Source organism: Hylobates moloch, unplaced genomic scaffold (assembly GCF_009828535.3).
Source record: "Hylobates moloch isolate HMO894 unplaced genomic scaffold, HMol_V3 SCAFFOLD_6, whole genome shotgun sequence".
Classification (NCBI taxonomy): Eukaryota; Metazoa; Chordata; class Mammalia; order Primates; family Hylobatidae; genus Hylobates; species Hylobates moloch.
In genome coordinates, this window is record NW_026652281.1 from 1,372,265 (window position 1) to 1,392,454 (window position 20,190).

Here is a 20,190-nt window from a genome sequence, read left to right on the forward strand (position 1 = left end):
TGAGTGAGTGGCTGGGGGGCACCCTGCAACTTGGGGGGCTCCGGGCGGCCCCAGGACTCACCAGCTTCCCCCGCAGGATCATGGGGCTGTACGTGTCCATCGTGCTGGTCATCGGCAAGTTCGTGCGTGGATTCTTCAGCGAGATCTCGCACTCCATTATGTTCGAGGAGCTGCCATGCGTGGACCGCATCCTCAAGCTCTGCCAGGACATCTTCCTGGTGCGGGAGACTCGGGAGCTGGAGCTGGAGGAGGAGTTGTACGCCAAGCTCATCTTCCTCTACCGCTCACCAGAGACCATGATCAAGTGGACTCGGGAGAAGGAGTAGGAGCTGCTGCTGCGCCCGAGAGGGAAGGAGCCAGCCTGCTGGGCAGCGTGACCACAGGGGGCGGCACTCCTCAGGCCGGGGGAGCCGCTGCCCCGTCCAAGGCCGCCAGCTGTGATGCATCCTCCCGGCCTGCCTGAACCCTGATGCTGCTGTCAGAGAAGGACACTGTCCCACGGCCTGCATGGCGCTGCCGTCCCCCACGCGTACTGTAGAGTTTAATTAAAAATGTTTGTTTTATTTATACAAATAGACAATCAAAGGCCAGTCCCCCGTCCTTGTCTTCTGGCTCCAGTGTGGTGGACCAGGTGGCCACCGCCTGCTTTCTCGGGAAGCACGTCCTCACGCTCAGCTCTGGCCCGCCTCGTCGTCACTGTCCTCAATCAGACAGTCCCGGATCTCCTGCAAGACCCAGGCCCTAGAGAGAAAGCTGCAGTGGGCACCAGCCCTGAGGCCCCTGCCCCACGCGCCACGGCAGTGTGGGCCCTAGTACCTCTGTGTGCGGAGCTGGGCCTCGGCCAGGATGTACGGCGGCAGGGGGTCCAGTGAGGGCTGCAACAGAGGCCGGTGTCAAGGGGCCACGAAACCCGCCAGCGCCCCCTCAAGCCACCCATGAGGGGACGGCCTTCCCGCGTCCCCAAGCCTGGCCCAGGACAGGTGGGCACATACTTACCAAGTCCTTCATGTTCACACGACAGCTGTAACACAGGTGCTCCTCAACGCAGGCTTGGGGGTCCTCCCTGCAGGAGCAGAGCCGGCTGTGCGCCCACCTTGGCACCTCAGTGCCATGCAGGGTGGGAAAGGGCAGATCCCCCTCCCCCCATGCAGCTGGCCATGAGTGGCAGGGACAGGGACTCACCTCCTGCAGGCCCCCTGGGCCTGGCCCACCCCTGGAGAACAGCATGGCCCCGGGGGTGTCCGGGTCTCAGTCAGGGGCGTGGGCGACTGCCTCTGGGAGAGACGTGAGGAGGTCTGAGCCCCAAAAGCTGTGGCACTGTCTGCAAGCAGAGAGGAGCTGAGGGAGCCAGGGGCTGAGGGAGCCTGGGGCTGCTGAGCCCCCACGCCCACTCCCTGGCTCCCTCCCCCCATCACCCCAAGAGCATGAAACGGACCAGCAGCATCGACGTCCAGGGCACACATGCAGAGGAGGCAGCGGGGGCTGGAGTCGCCAGCAGCAGGGCCGTCCCGGGGGGCCTTCACCAGCTTCTCACTTGTCCTGTGGCCGGGGTGTGGGAGGAGCAGGTGAATCACACGGGCTGCGGCTCCACCCTAAGCCCTGGCCTGAGCATGAGTGGTGAGCTCAGCACCCACACACACCCCCGTACACACACCTGTACACACCCCGGCACACACACCTGTACACAGTGCTGACAGTGGAGGGGAACTGAGTCTGCAGCCTGAGGATGAAGGCCTCCATCAGCCGGTGGATGCTAGCCTTTTCAGGGGCCTAGGGACAATCAGATTGGGGCTACGGGAAACCCCAAGGCCAGCCCCAGGCTGGGGCAGAGTCCCCAGGGCAAGTACCGTGGGTTCCACACTGCTGGCCCACATGGGTCTGGCTTTGCTGCAACTGCTCAAGGCAGCCAGAGAACTGGCTTCAGCAGTGCACCCACTGGGGGTCCTCCTGTCACCCCCACACCCTCAGGTCACAGGGTGGGCTCAGAGGATGTGGCACTGCTGGGGGCCACAGCAGGAGTCACTGAAGCTGTGCTGGTGACCTGAGCCTGTGAGAGTCTGCCCAGCCCACATGGCCCACCCCTGGAGTCAATGGTGAAAGGCTGCTCAGCCCACACGGCCCACCTTGGTGTCGACGGCTGGTGTGAAGACAGAAGGGACGGAGAACAGGCGGTTGTAGAAAGCGACCTCCTTCAGGGTGTGGTCCCGCATGGGCCGCACCACCACCACGTCCCCGTGCCGCTCATCCGAGAAGCCCTGGGGGAGGCGGGGGCTGTATGGTCCAGGTCAAGGCCCGAATGTGCTCGCCCCTCCTCCCCTGCCAGGTAGGGAAGGTCACAGACCCCTACCACCATCCAAGAGGCCGCAGAACTGATACGCGAGAGGCTACTCTCCAGTGAAGGTGGCCAAAGGGGTGAAGGTGGGGATGGGCCTCCTGAACACCCAGACCCCTGCCTACCGTATCCCAGGCCAGAAAGGCCCCTCGACCCAGTGCCAGGTTGGTCATGAGCTTGATGGCCAAGCGTGTGCAGCTGTCCCCAGTCATGACCTTGGAGTAGCCGTGGGCTCGGGCCATGTGCAGGATCAGGTGGGTCCTAAAGCACAGAGCATCTCAGGAGCCTGGGGGGTGCAGGACCCAGGGAAGGGGGGCTCTCGGATCTGCGGGGTCAGGACCCGGGGAATGGGGGCTCTCAGGAGCCTGGGGAGTCAGGACCCAGGGAAGGGGGGCTCTCAGGAGCCTGGGGAGTCAGGACCCAGGGAAGGGGGGCTCTCAGGGGTCTGGGGAGTCAGGACCCAGGGAAGGGGGGCTCTCAGGGGTCTGGGGGGTCAGGCCCCGGGGAAGGGGGGCTCTCAGGAACCTGGAGGGTGCAGGACCCAGGGAAGGGGGGCTCTCAGGAGCCTGGGGAGTCAGGACCCAGGGAAGGGGGGCTCTCAGGAGCCTGGGGGGTACAGGCCCCGGGGAAGGGGGGCTCTCAGGAACCTGGAGGGTGCAGGCCCCGGGGAAGGGGGGCTCTCAGGGGTCTGGGGGGTCAGGCCCCGGGGAAGGGGGGCTCTCAGGGGTCTGGGGGGTCAGGCCCCGGGGAAGGGGGGCCCTCAGGGGTCTGGGGGGTCAGGCCCCGGGGAAGGGGGGCTCTCAGGGCCTCACCGCAGGGTCTGCAGAAGCTCCTCCTTGGCCGTCAGTGTCCTCACTGAGCAGAACAGTTGGGAAAGAGCCTCAGTCTGGGCAGTGGCAGGCGGTCTTGCCAGGCTCTGGGGGTCCTGTGTGGGTGGGGGTGGCTGTTCCTCCCCTTGTATCAGGCCAGGACCACCCCCGGCCCCCAGCACATGCTGCTGCTGGAGGAAGCTGTCCACGGCCGCCTTGTAGGCCCCGTCGGATCCCACCGGCTCCTGGGCAGAGCACCAAAGCACCGACGGTGGCAGGCTGAACACCTTCCGGGATGAGGGAGAGGCCAGTGAGGCCGGGGACAAGGGCGGGTGCCCCCCCCCCAGACAGCCCCACCTTCCAGGATGCGGGAGACGGCAGTGAGGCTGGGACACAGGCAGGTGCCCCCCCGATGTCACCTCCAGGACCCCTTTCCAGGGACAGCCCTCCCACCTCCTCTAAGGCCACCACGTGCCACGGGAACCCAGTTGCTTGCAGAATGGGCTTCACTTCGGCCAGGGTCTTTGATCTCTCCTCTAGGCTCTGGCCACAGGCTGCTCCCTCTGAAAAACCCAGGCAGAAAGAGTCAAGGCTCAGAGAGGAGCCAGGCAGGGCAGGAAGCGGGGCCACCTCCACCTGGGGAAACCCTTTGAGGCCTCGATCTGCAGGGCGGTGCTTCCTGGCGGGGCGGTGGGGTGTCGGCCATTGTCCTTTGGACAGGGCTTTCTCCCTCGTGGCTAACCTCAGCGCTACAGTGAACACCCCAGGAGTTTGTTCTGCAGGAGCAAGGGTCGGGGAGTCGACCTCTGGGCCCCCCTCACCATCAGCACTTACCTCGCCCTTCTCTGTCCCCAGGCCCCATGATAGGGACTGGGCAGCCGCCGCTCCTGCTCCCACCCTCCTACTTTCTAAGGTAGTTCTTAGACTCCAGCAACAGTGATGCCACCTAACGATGGATACATCCGCTGCCTCCTTCACGGAAATGTCCCCACCAGGGCCTCAGTGCACGGGTGGCACCAGCAGCTCAACATGTCCCCCCAGAGGGAGGGTCCCCCCACAGGGAGGCTCCACACCAGAGGGAGGGTCCACACCAGAGGGAGGGTCCCCCCAGAGGGAGGGTCCCCCCAGAGGGAGGCTCCACACCAGAGGGAGGATCCACACCAGAGGGAGGATCCACACCAGAGGGAGGGTCCACACCAGAGGGAGGGTCCACACCAGAGGGAGGATCCGCAGGGCATACCCCAAGCAGCCAAGGATTAGCAGGAGCAATGGCCCCACATACCGTCAACAAAGATGACTCCTGCCACAAAGCGCAGTCTTTTGGCAGAATCTTGGCTCAGGCCCTGGAGGGAGAAGCAGCAGGGACTCAGCCCCCAGCCATAAGCCACAGGACACTTTTCACCAGCTCAGAACATTCTTCATCCGGATTTAACGCCGTCTTGGAAGGTGAAGTGGCCTTCCCCTGCCATTGCGTTTATTGGACAAAGCCATTCAGACACAGGTGCCAGGCAGGCCCAGTAGGCGAGGCTGCACGCCCGACTTATTTTAAAGGGTAGCCTGGAAGTCTTCATCCCCCTGGTAAAACATGCCCCTCCCCAGCTGGTCCTGGATGTCCCAACAACGCCCCAGGAGAGAGGGCTGGGGTTACGGGGCCACTGTGCCACCATCCCACACACTTCTGACCACTAAGGAAGCACTTGCTCTCACAAGCAGAAAGCAACAGCCTGCGAGAGGCAGGGGTGCCACTGGGCACAGGTAGGGCAGCACCAGTGTTACACAGAGGGCTGGGCCAGTTCCCTCACAACACCCTCCTAGCAGGTTCAGGGGACTTCAGAAAACAGAAAACTAATTTCAGCAGTGCCGTGCAGTGCGCCCATCCTGAGACCAACACCCCACCCCTCACCCCGGCAGAGCCGACCCCTCTCCTCTCAACCACCCACCCCACAGAAACAGCCTCCTCCGGTCTGCACCTCTCACTGGGAATGCGGAGAAACCAAGCACGTCCCGACCTGCCTCGGACTTCCTGAGCTGGCCCTTGACACACCATGGGCACAGCCCCACCACGCCCAGCCGAGCCCTGTGTGCAGCCTGAGCCGGCCCCTGCCTCCTGCGCGTGCCGTCCCCTCCACCTCAAACGCTGCTCCCTTTGCTTCTCCTGGCAAACCCCCTTCCCTTTCCCAATCTTCCCTCAGGTCACACACGGCTGAGCCAAGACGCAGCTTTCCACTGACTGTGTTTCTATGCAAGTTGAACAAACGGACAGAAGTCAAGTGGGCGGCACACACGCACTGCGGACCCAGCTTCTGATTGGTGCACCTGCTGTAAACACATCTGCGAACCCTCCAGGTGTCCAGGCTGTGGGGTGGGCTGCTCTCTAGCCCCAGCCAACAGCCCCTCAGCAGGCTGAGAAGGGAGGCCCCCAGCCCGAAGCTCCGCCCAGCAGCTTGGGCCCAGGGGGTGGTGAACACGCACCTCAAGGACCTGCCAGACCATGGAGCTGGATGAAGGCCCCCCAGACCACGCCAAGAGCACCTGGGGGAGAAAAAACAGCACTCAGGGCACCGCATCTCCAACACGGGCAGACAGCCCACCTCGTGGACATCCAGGACATCCAGTCCGCCCTCAAAGGCCAGGGAGGAGCTGGTGGGCTGCAGCAGGCCAGGCTGCCTGTGGGAGGGACAAGCGGGGACCTCGAGGGGCCAGTCTGCTCAGTCAGACCCCCAGGACCCAGACGCTACCTTCTCGCCTGGAAAGATGAGCCGGTTCTTCCCCAGCATGGCTCTGAACTTGTGGACGTAGAAGGTCTTGAAACAGTCCCTGCAACACAAACCTGAGATGAGGGAGCCGCTTGCTACCTGCACGGTGGGCAGTGTCCTGAGGCGCTGCCAGGTGACGATGTCCTTCACCGATTTCCATCTTTAAAAGCAGCATCTTCACATCCAGGCTGTGCCCAGAGACTAGTGAAAGGGATGGGGTTGGGGGCCCCTCTGGCAGTGGCTTCCTCAGGGTGAACACGAGGCTCACTGGTCCCTCCCACAACCCCACCAGGTACGAACTGCACAGCCATGGAGGCCGCATCCAACAAATGAGGGGCCACAGCCCGGGCATCCCTTCCCCACAGGCGCTCCGAAGGGCCCAGCTGGTGGAGTGGACGGACTTGGACATGTACAGGGCAAGGCCAACCCAGACCCCATAAAAAAGACCCACCACATAGACACCACGTCTTTGAGGTGAAGTGCAGAAATGGGGTGGGCCATAGCGAGGGCTCAGTATCCTGGAGCCCCAGAGCTGGCATCTTTAGTGTGCTGGGCTCAACTGGGCCAGGAATGGCTGAGGCTCACTCACAGAGTGGCCTGGGCTCCTCCCGTAACCCCACAGAATCAGAACTTCCAGGCCTGGGAACTGCATTTTTAAGAGACAGGGTCTCGATCTGTCACCCAGACTGGAGTGCAGTGGCACCGTTATACCTCACTGCAGCCTCAAACTCCTGGATTCAAGTGATCCTTCTGCCTTGGCCACCCGGATAGATAGGACTACAGGTCACAGGTATATGCCACCATGCCTGGCTAATTGTTGTATTTTTTGAAGAGACAAGGTCTCCCTATGTTGCCCAAACTGGTCTCGAACTCCCGGCCTTAAGTGATCGTCCTGCCTGGGCCTCCCAGAGTGCTGAGATTACAGGTGTAAGCCACTGTGCCCAGCTGTGGTCTTTGTTCACAAGAAACTTTCCAGCCGTCTGACTCGGGCTCACTAGCCCAGAGCTTCTTGGCCCTAGCTGTATGTTAGAATCGCACAAACCAGTTAAGTTAAATTGTCTAGGGGTGATGCTTAAGAATCTGCATTTTAAAGCTCTCCTGCAATCCTGGCAGGCAGGGTGAAGAGCAGAACCCGGTACAGAGCGGACAATGCCACTGCCAGAGTCACCCAGCACCTGGGGCTCCAAGTCTCTTCCATCCGTCAGACACACTTGATGTCCACAGCCATCCCTCCCTACGTTGAATGGATACCACGTACAAGAGGCCGAACGACCCCCCTGTGGTTCCTTTACAGACAGTAAAGCAAGTCTGTGTTTAACAGCAAGATGCCAGGCCAGGGACTGCAGGTAACTGGCAAGTGTCAAGGCTGTGACACGGAAAGTGACCCCCAGGATCCAGCTTTGGGCGTGGGGAGTCTCACACAAGGACACACGGGTGCTGGGCTTCACCTCCGCACCGTGGACCAGGAGAGCCTGTGCACCCTACACCACCAGCTGGGATTCAGGCATGGTGAGTCCACGTGGACATGCTGTGTCTGGGCTCCTGAAACCACACTATCCCCTGTGTGTCAGGGAAGGCCATGGATTCTCCCACATGCTGACGTGAATGACCCCTGAGGAGCCCAGCTTGACGCAGACTCCTAAGGCCTCCCCCGAGAGCCGGCTCCCCACTGTTCCTTGGGACCAGCAAGCACAGCAGAGCAAAAGCTCTGTCCTCAGCAGCCCTTCTGGCCACAGGGGCCCCGCGTGCAGCCACAGTCAGCCTCTCGCCAGTGAGTTCTGCCGGCAGCCTGGTGTGCTTGGCAATTGCAGATGCTCCTGGGTGCTTAAAGAAGTACCTACCTTGGGCAGGTGTGGTGGCTCATGCCTGTAATCCCAGCACTTTGGGAGGCCGAGGCAGGTGGATCACTTGAGGTCAGGAGTTCGAAACCAGCCTGGCCAACATGGTGAAACCCTGTCTCTACTAAAAATACAAAAAACAATTAGCCAGGCATGGGGGCAGGCGCCTGTAATCCCAGCTACTCAGGAGGCTGAGGCAGGAGAATCACTTGAACCCAGGAGGCGGAGGTTGCGGTGAGCTGGGATCAAGCACTCCAGCTGTTACACTCCAGCCTGGGTGACAGAGCGAGACTCCATCTCAAAAAAACAAACAACAACAAAAAAACCACGTACCACCACTGGGAATTAAGAGGACTAAAAAGAGAGAGACCTGGTCCTCCCTTCAGGGAGCTGAATCTAGTGGAAACAACTGAAGAATACAACGGCAACAAGCCAAGGACACGACAAGCGCCTGGGGGAAAGCTGGAGATCTTCCAAGCCTCTATCCTGCCACAGATGAAACAAGCATCTCACATGAGATTAAAAACTTTCACCCAGACCATCTGCCAAGTTCCTAAGATGCTCTGATCCGCCCCTAGACGTACTCCAGCTGCCCCCAAACGCCCGGTCCTCCTACGCCTTATCCCAATCTAGACACCACGGGCCCACTTCCAACTGCCCCCATAAGCTCCATCAGAAACCTCATCAGCGGATCTGTGGCTAGCTCATGGGAAACTGTATCCCAAGCAGGAAAGCAACGCTTTCGCCTCCACTTCAACACCAGGGGCACCAGGGGCCACATCAAAAGCAGGAACAAAGTAAGTACATGTTTTTAAAACGAATTAATAAAGCATCACAAGTTGGGGCTATCCCGTCTGCTCAGCGAGGCCACGTTTGCCAGTGTCTCAGCCACCTCCAGGCCTCACCTGCAGAAGGCATCTCCGGCTCGTATCACCACAACGGGCTGGGCTTCCTTGCACTTCACACACTTCTGCTCACGGCTTTGGAAATGAGAGAGAGGAGGAGAGAGCAACACAGATCACATCTTCCCCATCCCTAGTGGGCTTTGGGGAGACAGCTCCTGTTTCTCACCCTGAGTTGGGTCAGAAGGCACCTCGGTACACACAAAAACCCAGGCTTGTGTTTTGTCCAAACTTCAAGAAAAACTAAAGCTCTAGGAGGATGTTTAGCCTAGAAAAGCCGGCTCAGGGGGCACATAAAGGCCGCTTTTCAGTCTCCCAAGGCTGACACGGGGAGGAAAGACAGCTTCACGGAACCAGTTCTCTCCGAATAAGGACAGCGCCATCAGCGGCAGAGCCGTCCCCAGTGGCTGCTAGAATGAGAGGTACGAGCCAGTGGAGTAAGCCCCCTTCTAGGTGTTCGTCACCGCTTGACACGCATTCCCCGAGTGCTAGGGGGCGAGGTCCCGCCCTCCACGCGGGGCTTCCCGGAGCAACGGCAAAGCCCGGCCGGGACCCTTCGGGGCAGGAGTGCGGCGGGAAGGCGAGGGGCGACCTGGCGGGTCCGGCCGCCAGCTCTTACCTGGGCCGCGGCGCCGGGGGCGGCTCCCCAGGCGCCGGCTCCCCGTAGTCCTCGCCCACCTGACACATGGGCACGCCGGGTCCCGTCGCAGACTGTGGTGGCGACAGCGCGAGGGCGCGTCCTGATGACGCCAGAGTGGCGCCGTCACGGCCGCAAAGCGCGGCTGGGGGCGGCGCCCTACAATGACGTCAGCGCGGCGCAGTAGCGGCTGTGACTAGCTAGCTGGCCGGGCCGGGCTAGGACAGCAGGCGGCGGGCGGCGCGGGCCTGGCCCCGGGATGGCGATGTTCCGCAGCCTGGTCGCCTCGGCTCAGCAGCGGCAGCCGCCGGCCGGGCCGGCGGGCGGCGACAGCGGCCTGGAGGCGCAGTACACCTGCCCCATCTGCCTGGAGGTCTATCACCGGCCCGTGGCCATCGGCAGCTGCGGCCACACGTGAGCGCGCCCGCCCGGGGACCGCGGGGAGGGGGCCGTGCCCCGCCGCGGGAGGGGTCGCGAGACCGGCGGCCGCCCCGGTGCAGCCCCGGACTGGGCGCGCGGGGACTCGGGGCGCCGGGGCCTCGGGGCGCGTGGGGTCCGGGTTTCCCTGCGCCGCGCCGCCTCTGCCCTCTGGGCGCTTTCATCCTCCGCCCAACCTCCGTGCCAGCCGCAGGCGCCCGGTCCGACTGCTTCTTCGGTTCACGGGGCGACCTGCGGCCCTGCCCAAGCTCGGAGTCTCCGGCGGCTGCGGCGGGCGCTCGGGTACTCAGAGGGCAGCAGGTGCCACCGCTCTGCCAGAGGTGGTGGATTTGGGCTTGTGGGGCTGGAATGGGCAGTTGTAAATAAATGACTTGTGGTTTTTGCTATCAACTCTTGTTCGGACCCGCTGTCTGCCTGTTTTAACCAAAAAGGAAAGGCGTTCCCTAAAGTTTAGAGGGGCTTGTTTGGACTCTGATGTTCTTATGTTTTGTTTGAAGGAGAACTTGGGTCACACCGATCAGTGAGTAGCCAGGCAGGCTGGTCCACAGAGGAGCAGACACTGACCACCTTGCTGAGGTTTCCAGCTGCACCAGGGCTCACAGCCGGCTCCTCCAGGGTGTTTGAGGAACAGAAACTCGAGGACGTGGCTCTCCTGGCGGGGAGCTGTGCTCAAGTATTCTGGAGCTGCTAGCCCCGTTGGGAGGAAGCCGAGATCAGTGTCTCCTCTCTCCTAAGTGCTGAATAATACAGCTCTTGAGCAAAATTAGCAGTGGCAGGGTAGAGAGAGAGCAGGAGGGCTTCCCCGCAGACATCCAAGCTGCTGAGGTGGTGGAGTGGAGGGCGGTGCACCCAGGCTGGTAGGAGGCTCTAGAACATTTTGCAAGCAAAGGCAGCTGACTTCAGGGGCTCCTGGTGCAGAGGGAGCTGGGACTGCTGGGGGTGTGTGCTGGTCCCCCACGGAGGTGGCAGGGCCAGTGTCAGGATGCAGAGCTGCCTTCATTACCTGTGTCAGGCAACACAGGTGCCTGCCCACGCTGGGACAGCTCTGCCTACTTCTCTTGTGAGGCTGCTAAAGGCTCTGCCCCTGCTCCTCCATCTCACTTAGCTGTGACATTTGGGGGGGGCGGGGGGAGGGAGGCAACCTCTGAACGGGAATTTTTTTTTTTTTTTTTTTTTTTTTTTTTTTTTTTTTGAGACAGTCTTGCTCGTCACCCAGGCTGGAGTGCAGTGGCACCATCTCGGTTCACTGCAGCCTCCATCTCCTGGGTTCAAGTGATCCTCCTGCCTCAGTCTCCAGAGTAGCTGGGATTACAGGCACCCGCCACCACGCCCTGCTAATTGCTGTATTTTTAGTAGACACGGGGTTTCACCATGTTGGCCAGGCTGGTCTCGAACTCCTGACCTCCGGTGACCTGCCCGCCTCGGCCTCCCAAAGCGCTGGGATGACAGGCGTGAGCCACCGCACCTGGCAGGACTTCCTTCTTGTGAGCAGGTAGTAGCGGGTGTTTGAAGGTGCGTTCTGCACCTTCTCATCTGTTATTGAGCGCTGTGAGGCTTGACTTAGGCCTTGTTTTAGAAAAGTCTCCCGTAGGCTTTGGGTGCCAACACCTTCACCACGTGGTTGGCCACAGCATCTCCAGTTTCCTAACCTGCACAGATACCTCTTTTCTAAAATGTAGTTTCTATAACACAGAATCCAGAACCACATGGCATTGTGGAGCATCCTTCCTATGAACTCCCCTCCGCCATGCTTTTCTTGGTAGAACTTGACAACCATCCTAGTCTCACTGCGGGTCCTGCAAGAGCTTTTCACACAGCCTTTGCCTTTCAGAGATTTTTCTCCCTGACTTTTCTTGCTGGCTTTTGTTTTCTGGCTGTTCTTTGCTTCTAACTTTGTTTCTTGTTGGTGTTGCTAAGGCATGCATGCAAATGACCACAGAAAGTTTAAAGGCTCTTCAGGTTCCCTTCGGAAGTTTGTTGCTGGTCTTATTCTGTCCCCTTGGCAAGCTCCCCAACCAGAGCAGCTTCCTCCTCCAGGGTAGATCTCTCATGGCAAGAGTATCCCAGTGTGGGGGCATGCACCTTGCTCTAGCCCTCCGGCAGGAGGCCGCCTGGGGGCCCAGCAGGAGCTGTTCTCACCCAGGAGACAGTCCGAGCAGTGAGCCACCTCTGTAACCAGAAGCGTGTGGGCCAGGACACGCATGATCACGAACCTGCCTGGAAGGGCTGTGTGAGCAGCCTCCACCCGTGCAGTACAGCTGTGGGGCTTGCTGAGGGTGCTGGCCTGCCACCCAGGCAGATCCCTGAAGCACGGGCCGGCCCAGCTTCTCCGCTTGTGCAGCGGCCAGTATGGGAGACAAATCGGCAGTCCCGGGTGCCTGCTGGGAGGGCCGGTGTGGGAGACACATCAGCAGTCCCGGGTGCCTGCTGTGAGGACCAGTGCGCGATCGCCCCTCCCTTTGCAAGGCTGTCGACGCCCCCACACCCATCGCCCTTGGCCACTTCCTTCAGCTGAGAAGCTGCTCAGCACCAGCCCCTGGGTGGGCACAGACAGGAACTTCCTGTGGGGGAAACGGGCACTGCTCCCGGCTGCTGGATCTCTGAACACCAGGCTGGCAGTCACTGGAAACTAGGCCGATAGTGCACCCACCCTGTGGGTGCCTCATTCTGCCTCCTGCTACTCGGGCCCAGCTGCCCTGCCGGTCGGGCTGGGTTCCCTCTTGTGTCTTCCCTGAGTCCTTCCGGGGAGGACAAGGCTGTCTTCCTCCCAGCCAACCTCTGGGCACCTTTCCTCCTTCCCAAGCTCTGCCCGGGACCCTTTTCCTTCCCCTCAGCCCGTGGCCATGCTGTGCAGCTGAGTCCCCGCCTAGTCTCTGGCAGCTCAGGGTTCACTCGGGAGATGCACCCTCCACTTGTTTCCGGTGTGTCTGCAATTATGCAACAATCGATGCAATTCTACAAGATTCTTACCACTCCAGAAAGAAACCCAGCCCCCCGCTTGCCTGGCAACCACTCGTCTGCTTTCTGGTCACTGGGTTTGTCTCTGCTGGACGTTGAGTCTGAGTGGACTCCCATGACACGGGTGGGCCGTGCTTGCTGTCTACCCTGCACTGTTTTCCAGGCCTTCCGGTGCGTGGTGGGGCTGCACGCCTCTTCCCGGCCGAACGCCCTTTCCATGGGTGTGCACGCCACGCTTTGTTTCTTCATCCATTTACCAACGGGCACCTGAGCTGTTTCCACTTCTCCTGCCATGAGTGCCTGAGTATGGGGGGTCTCCCTGAGGCCTTCCCACGTGGACCATCTTGTCAGCGCCTTCCTCCCACGATCGGGTGAAGTAGGCGGCCCCCCGGCTCGAATCCAGGGGTCAGTGCCAGGGATGACCCTGGAAATACGTGCTGGGGCACCTGGTGAGACCTCGGGTGAGGTGGATAAAGTGAGTGACCTCTTTACTCCGCAGGAAGAGGCCTGTTCACTTTCTGACGGGTCTCAAGCTGAGTCCCACTTTCTCTCACACGAAGTTTCATGTGGGAGCCACCAGCCAGGTGGTGGCTCTGTGGGAATCCAGTGGTAGGAAAGAGGGCCCGGGGGACAGCAGGAGGGACTCAAGACGCCCGCTTGGCCGCCTTTGCCTGAGGCCCTCAGCCTTCCTCCTTGCGAAATGGCCTTTTCTTGAGCGATGTGGAAATCTCTTGACAGCACAGAGGATTCTGGCCCTGAATTCAGCTGAGTCGTTTGTGAACCCAGGGCCTGCTCAGAGCCCCTCTGTCCAGTGGGACTCCTGTACCAGCCCTGTGGTCCTGCCAGGGAGAAGGGGAGCTACACCCCTGGGTCCTGTAGCCTTCCTGGGGCTGAGGGGCTCCACCTCAGTTCCAGCTCCTCGCTGCAGCTCAGCTGTCCCCACAGTGCTCCTCACGAGGCTGGATGTGGCTGCCCCGGTATTAAGCTCCTTCTCTGTGTTTGCACTGCGGGCTCTCTCGCCTGGCGCTCCCGCTGGCTGGTGGTGCACCCCTCCAAGGGGTGTGTGCGTCTGCAGAGCGGGAGGCGGTTGTAGATACCAGCAGGGGGGTGTGTGAGCCCAAGGAAGCCCCTGCTGCTGGAGCCCGGAGTGCGCACGGGGCTGCGGGACGCTCAGTCTGTCCTCACGATGTGGTGTCCCCGGGGGGGGACAAGAGCCAGGTCCCATGAGAGCCTCAGGTCCCCGACGGTGCCCAGAACCCGAGCCTCTGCCTAGATGGAGCAGGACCCCCTCCTGCCTGCGAAGCTGTCCCAAGCCTGGGGACTGCCACCCAGCCTCAGCATGTGCTGCCACTTGGCTGGCTTTGGCCCTTCCCTGTCCAGTGCGTCTGGAGCCCCTAGGGCCTGGCCGTTTCCTTTCCCATGATTGAGGTTTTATCCCCCAGAGTGTGGAGGTGGGAGAGTTTCCAGAGTCCCTGGGATGTCCCTGTGCCCCACAGCCCACCCAGGTGTTGTCGCCATGTGAGGGTGAACCTGGTAGGCCGAGCGGGGGGCTCCTGCCTACGGGAGCTCCTCTGGGCCACACGTGGGGACAGCCATAGCGACGGTTCTGCCCCTAGCCAGAAAACCACAGGGGCCCTACTGTCGGGAGGGACCGGGGCCACCCTTTAGCCAGATGGGGCCCATCCAGCTGGTGGGCCCTGGACAGAGGTGTGACCACCTCCAGAGACAGCAGTAGGAGGAGCTGCCCCTGTGGGCCCCACAAATGCTGGGTCCTAAGAAGGGCCCCGAGCGAGGCCTGCGGTTTGGGAGACCCGAGTGGCGGGCTGGCACTCAGGCCCCTGTGCCCTGCAGGTTCTGTGGGGAGTGCCTCCAGCCCTGCCTGCAGGTGCCGTCCCCGCTGTGCCCACTCTGCCGCCTGCCCTTCGACCCCAAGAAGGTGGACAAGGCCACCCACGTGGAGAAGCAGCTCTCGTCCTACAAAGCGCCCTGTCGAGGCTGCAACAAAAAGGTACCCTCCTGCTCGGGCCGCCCTGGAGCCGGGGGTCACTCCATGGCCAGCCTCAGCCCATGGGTTCTGCAGAGGGCGGGGGCCGGGGCCATCTCTCTTTCCTGTTGAGTAATCGCGGTCTCTGCTCCTGCACCAGGAAGCCAGCCCCGGCGCCTCCCGTCTTCATCTCTCACTTCCTGTGGTGACAGCTGACAGGGTCGGGGGGCCAGCCCGGTGAGGGTAGCACTGTCAGAGCCACCTAGCCCGGGCCAGGGAAACCCACGTGGGTTGTAGCCAGTGTAGGGAGCGGAGGCTGAGCTGAAACCTTCCCAATGCGGCCTTCCCCTGCCAGCCGATACCAGGGACAGCACTGGGGGCTCCAAGGTCACAAGGGCCATGGGCAGAGTCAAGGACATCAAAGGGCTGAGCATCCTCCAGCTGCCAGGAGTGCCAGAGCCAGGCTGATGGGCGCTGCCAGGAGTGCCAGAGCCGGGCTGATGGGCGCTGCCAGGAGTGCCAGAGCCGGGCTGATGGGCGCTGCCAGGAGTGCCAGAGCCGGGCTGATGGCGCTGCCACACCCACGTCAGAGCAGCCTAAGGGCCTGCAGCTTGTCATGGGCCTCGTTGGCCCCATCTCCATCCTGTCCTGGTGCCTGGCCCACGCCCCATGGCCCTCCCTGGCATCCATATCCAGGTGGAGAGGCCCCAGCCAGTGCCCCTTTCTTTCAGTGGCTTCCAGAGGACTGAGCAGCTACGACTGATTTTGCATTTGCATTTACCTACATTGTCGCATCTCAGGTTAATAAGTTCTATGAAGCGCTCACACTAGTACGTGGCCCCTCGGTGGTTTGTCCTCGAGGTCAAAGGTCCAGATGTCCAGGGGCTGCCCTGGACTCCAGAGTGGTGCAGCTGAGCAGGCTGTGGCCTCGGGTGCTTGGGCACCTCCCGTCTGTCCCCTGCTCAGAGTTCCTCTCTCCTGGGCAGCCAGAAAGGATCAGAATGGGACACATGCAGAGTGGCCTCCCCCATACCACAGCAGCTCGTTCTCTACTCTGGGTCTTCATATGCGGCTGTGTCTCCCGGCACCTTGCTGGGATGTGGCGCGTCCCTCGGAGTCCAGCAGCCCTCGGGCAGAGCTGGGTGCCAAGCTTGTGTCCAGGAGGACCTCAGACACCTGAGGTCTTGCGGCCTATTGCCCTGGACAGTGGGTGTGCTGTGGGTGGAGGATGGCGCTCAGCTTCACGGAAGCATGCCCAGCTTGCCCCTCAGTTGCACGGAGTGTCTGTCCCCAGCCTGGGGCATTTCTGAGTGGCCTCCACTTGGCCCCTTCCTTTTTCTGGAGCAAGTATTTGAACTCCCGCAGGCGCCAGAGATCTCCTTACGTGTTTCCCGCTACCCTTCTCCAGCCAGGTTTCTGCCCTTCGCCACATCGTCCTGCAGTGACTTGCTTTTGGCCATGGGGTAGTAGCTGCTTAGTGCCTGTGATTGTTTTAGCAGCAGAAGGGACCAGGTCCCCCTGCTGCTGGCAACACAGACCCTTGCTTACACTTCTCTGGTCCTGGACACCTGAGGTCTCGGCCTCCCCAGGACGGCCCTTCCAGATACTCAGGACCGCCCTGCCCTCCCTACCCTGTCTCCTAGGTGACCCCTGCCCTCCCTGCCCTGTCTCCTAGGTGACCCTGGCAAAGATGAGAGTGCACATTTCGTCCTGCCTGAAGGTCCAGGAGCAGATGGCCAACTGCCCCAAGTTCGTCCCTGTGGTGCCCACATCCCAGCCTATCCCCAGGTAGGTGCCCTGCCGGGCAGGGGAGAGGAACCGTCCTCGGCAGTTTCCTCGTTCTGGGAGCAAGCACAGATGCCCCGTCCCAGAGAGACGGAGGGAGTCACCCGGGGCCAGGTCCACTCTGGGGAAGTGGACCTTCCTTGCCACCGTGCAGGAAAGCTCCTGTGCTGCCCTCCCTGGCATACCCACCAGGCCCCCTGGGGTAGGGACAGGGACAGCTCAGGTGTGGGGAGCAGGAGGAGGGCGCAGGCCAGGCCCGCACATCACCTCCCAGCAGGTGGATGGGCTGAGAGACGGCTCCTCCCAGGGCAGCGTCTCTGCAGTCTCTGCCGTTTGGCCTAGTTGTGTGGGGTGGATGAGGGTCCTGGGTGTGTCCTCAGGAGGCCACGGCGTGCAGAGGCACAGGGGACACTCAGCCACTGCCACGCTCTTGCAGCCTACGGAGGGCAGGCCTGGGGCCACGCCTGTGTTTGAGAGAAGTGGGGAGGCAGGGCCCCTAGACGCCTAGCCGTGCCACTCACTGTACCGCCGCCCCGCCAGCAACATCCCCAACAGGTCCACCTTCGCCTGCCCATACTGTGGCGCCCGCAACCTGGACCAGCAGGAGCTGGTGAAGCACTGTGTGGAAAGCCACCGCAGCGACCCCAACCGCGTGGTGAGCAGTGCCTGCCCCAAGCGACACCTGCACTAGGGGAGGCCTGTGGGGGACAGTGCAAGGCCCATGAGCCTGCTCCCGGCGAGTCTGGGGGTGCCCAGGCCACAGAGACCTCCTGCGACCCAGGGTGGGACTTGGCTGCCCCAGCAGCACCTGGCGGAAACCGGGGAGTGTCCGTAAGTCCTTCAGGGTGACACGCACTGAACAACTCGCTTGTCACCGGGGCACCCGCCTCCAGGTCTGGGGTGCCTTCCCAGGCTGAGGCAGCACTGACGGGGCTCAGTGGAGGGCCCCCAGTCCTACTGCGGCTACCGTGCCTCTCCACAGCCCAGCTCGGCTTGACCCCACTGCCTCTTCCAGGTGTGCCCCATCTGCTCGGCAATGCCCTGGGGGGACCCCAGCTACAAGAGCGCCAACTTCCTGCAGCACCTGCTTCACCGACACAAGTTCTCCTACGACACGTTTGTGGTAGGCTTCCCGGCAGCACCGTCCTCCCCACCCCCTCCTCGTCCACCCTCCTCCTGGCCCCTCGCCAGCCTCAGGGTCCGCAGGGTTCAGAGGAAGCCAGGAATAGAAGCCTCGTTTCAGGTGGCCACGTTCCCCCAGGTTCTGTGGGGACTGCCTGCAGGTGGGGAGTGATGGCAGCTGAGTTTGAGTGGCCACTAGAGGGTGCCCAGGCCTCTCGGGGCCATGGACCATACAGGGCAGGTCCCTGCCTGCCCACCCCACAGAACCCCTCGAGGGTGAGCCAGGCTTCCTTCTGGAAGCTTTCTGGAGAGAGCTGGAAGGACTTTCATCAACATCGAACACTCTAGCCCTGTCTCCTTTTCCCACCCACAGCGGGTCAGGCATGCATCTCGCACAAACTCTTCACTCCTGGTGCGGCCCCTCCCTGCCCAGCCCTGTTCATTCCTGGCGCTGGCTAACAGTCCTGGTGACGGCTGTCACTCCCCCTGCCAGTCGTCTGGGACCCATGCTCCGCCTGCCTTAGGATAGATATTGTTAGAGGTTACGCCGGGCACGGTGGCTCACGCCTGTAATCCCAGCACTTTGGGAGGCCGAGGCGGGTGGATCATGAGGTTAGAAGATCGAGACCATCCTGGCTAACACGGTGAAACCCCATCTGTACTAAAAATACAAACAAATTAGCCGGGCGTCGTGGTGGGCGCCTGTAGTCCCAGCTACTCGGGAGGCTGAGGCAGGAGAATGGCGTGAACCCAGGAAGTGGAGCTTGCAGTGAGCTGAGATCACGCCACCGCACTCCAGCCTGGGCGACAGAGAAACACTCCGTCTCAAAAAAAAAAAAAAAAAATTGTTAGAGGTCAGGGAGCTCTGGCCGGCCTGCTCACCTCGGAAACCCCGGGGCTTAGAGTCCAAGCTGGAACCCGCAGCCATCCATTCTGAGTGCCTCCGTACCCAGCGGGTGATGGTCACACCTTCAGGTCGGCACCTTCTCACCCCCCAGAGGACCGTGCAAGCCCTGAGCCTGTGGGGACAGCGGAGCTGGGTCCTTCCTGTGTCCTGCTGGAGGGAGGCAGGAAGGGCGGACACGCCTGTGTGGGTGATGGGCAGAGGGGACCTCTCCTTCCTGTCTGCCTCGAGCCCGGTGCGTCTCTCCTTCCTGTCTCCAGGACTACAGTATTGACGAGGAGGCCGCCTTCCAGGCCGCTCTGGCCCTGTCTCTCTCTGAGAACTGAAGGGAAGCGCAGCCACCCGCCTGCGTCTGGGGTCAGGGATGTCCCCGCTCGAGGGACAGGGCCAGGCTCCTGTGTCACACCTGGCACCTGCACAGGAGCCCACCTCACCGGACCAGGAGGAGCTGCACCCGCGCAGGAGGGGAGCCGGAGCCCGGGGCCACGGGCCAGCCGCCGAGGCCGCCAGAGCAGGGCCGCCTGGTCCCATCGGCGTCGCTGGGTTCTTCGGTGCTTCTGGCCGACCAGGCGGCCTCCTTGGGCAGGGCTGGCCACTGGGACCTGGAGCCGCCGCCGTCTCTTCAAAGCCATGATGCCCCCTCGTGGGAAGAAGGGACCAACGGTGCGCAAGTCGCGCTCCGCAGTCAAGCCGGGAGGAACCCAGGCTGCCGCCCTGCCCAGCCCGCCCCGGCCCCGGCCCCGCTTCTGCCTTGCGCATTTGGTACTGGCTTTTGTGATACTTAGGAACCTGGCATCTTTTCTATATTATCCAGTGTGATAATCTTTCCACGTTTTATAGAGCAGAGACAGAGCAGTTACTCTTCATATTGCAATATCTGTGTTTGACTAGGAATAATAGTATTTTTATGGAACATTTACAAAATTCTATTTTTTAAAAAAACAGTCAAAACAAGCATTGGGGGATTGGGGCAAGGAGGGAAGGAGCCGTGGGGTCTGCCCTGGGCCACCCACTGTGTGTCTGGGTCCTTGAGGTTTGTACGTTTCTGTTTGATGACTAGTTAGAAATCCCAGCACCCCAGCCACAGGCTGTGGCTGCTCCCAGCAGAGGCGGGGCCGGCAGAGCAGGGGCCACCTCCACCCAGAGTCCTGGCCTGGGCCCTCGGTCACCTTCAAAGCTGACTGTGCCCCGCTGTGGGAGGGGACCGCACCCCAGTGGTGGCAGAGCTTGGGGGCCTGGGCAGGGCCCGCTTGGCGGGTCAGGCAACACGTCAACATTGTTTTCTGTTCTTGGCATTAATTATTGCTGTCTTTTTTGGAAAAAAAAAAAAAAAAAAAAGTTTAAATAAAATGTCTCAGAGCATCTCTAGCAGCCTCGACTGGGTTTTATGCTCCGCAGTGTGGAATCGCCACCTGCTGTCTGTGTTGGAGGTCGGCCGTCTCCTCCCCAGGCAGCTCATGCTGGGGGTGCAGGCTGGTCCCAAGCCTCACTCAGCCATGGAGGGTCCCACAGAGCCATCTAGACATTGGCACTGGGCCCTCCTCCCTCTGAGAGGACCACCCTGTTCCCACACCCGCAGAGCTGCTGGGCTTCGGACTCCTAGGCTGCTTGCGTTTTCTTAGAGCTGGGATCTCCCTCTGCTGCCCAGGCTGGAGTGCAGTCATAGCTCACCACAGCCTCCATCTCCGGGGCTCAAGTGGTCCACTCGCCTTGATCTCCTGTGTC

At 61.5% G+C, this 20,190-nt stretch overlaps 3 protein-coding genes across 9 annotated transcripts in view; 2 read left to right on the plus strand and 1 right to left on the minus strand.

Annotated features, from left to right (window-relative positions):
- The window catches only part of PIEZO1 (piezo type mechanosensitive ion channel component 1), a 67,940-nt gene extending 67,336 nt beyond the window's left edge, over positions 1 to 604 (plus strand). For both annotated transcript variants that reach the window (XM_032156207.2, XM_032156208.2), the window contains one exon: positions 77 to 604. In XM_032156207.2, the coding sequence (XP_032012098.1) occupies positions 77 to 326 (250 nt within the window). In that variant the 3' untranslated portion in view covers positions 327 to 604. The remainder of the gene's footprint in view (positions 1 to 76) is intronic.
- CTU2 (cytosolic thiouridylase subunit 2) lies at positions 573 to 9,361 on the minus strand. Of its 6 annotated transcripts, none has more exons than XM_032156215.2 (15): positions 9,257 to 9,361; positions 8,641 to 8,715; positions 5,880 to 5,958; positions 5,614 to 5,673; positions 4,424 to 4,484; positions 3,595 to 3,704; positions 3,145 to 3,428; positions 2,458 to 2,593; positions 2,124 to 2,255; positions 1,679 to 1,770; positions 1,436 to 1,539; positions 1,183 to 1,321; positions 997 to 1,063; positions 817 to 875; positions 640 to 741 (listed from the first exon to the last, which is right to left on the minus strand). In XM_032156215.2, the coding sequence occupies exons 1-15, from the start codon at positions 9,322 to 9,324 to the stop codon at positions 672 to 674; spliced, it is 1,536 nt and encodes a 511-aa protein (XP_032012106.1). In that variant the 5' UTR covers positions 9,325 to 9,361; the 3' UTR covers positions 640 to 671. The 6 variants fall into 6 exon arrangements, with proteins under 6 accessions (XP_032012102.1, XP_032012106.1, XP_032012103.1 ...); XM_032156212.2 differs by having other exon boundaries at positions 997 to 1,081; XM_032156211.2 differs by having other exon boundaries at positions 573 to 725; positions 997 to 1,081; positions 1,183 to 1,539.
- A 95-nt stretch (positions 9,362 to 9,456) lies between these two features.
- Positions 9,457 to 19,773, plus strand: RNF166 (ring finger protein 166). The gene is made up of 6 exons (XM_032156216.2): positions 9,457 to 9,688; positions 14,522 to 14,678; positions 16,330 to 16,442; positions 16,980 to 17,094; positions 17,455 to 17,562; positions 18,726 to 19,773. The coding sequence occupies exons 1-6, from the start codon at positions 9,534 to 9,536 to the stop codon at positions 18,789 to 18,791; spliced, it is 714 nt and encodes a 237-aa protein (XP_032012107.1). The 5' UTR covers positions 9,457 to 9,533; the 3' UTR covers positions 18,792 to 19,773.
- The last annotated feature ends 417 nt before the right edge of the window (positions 19,774 to 20,190 follow it).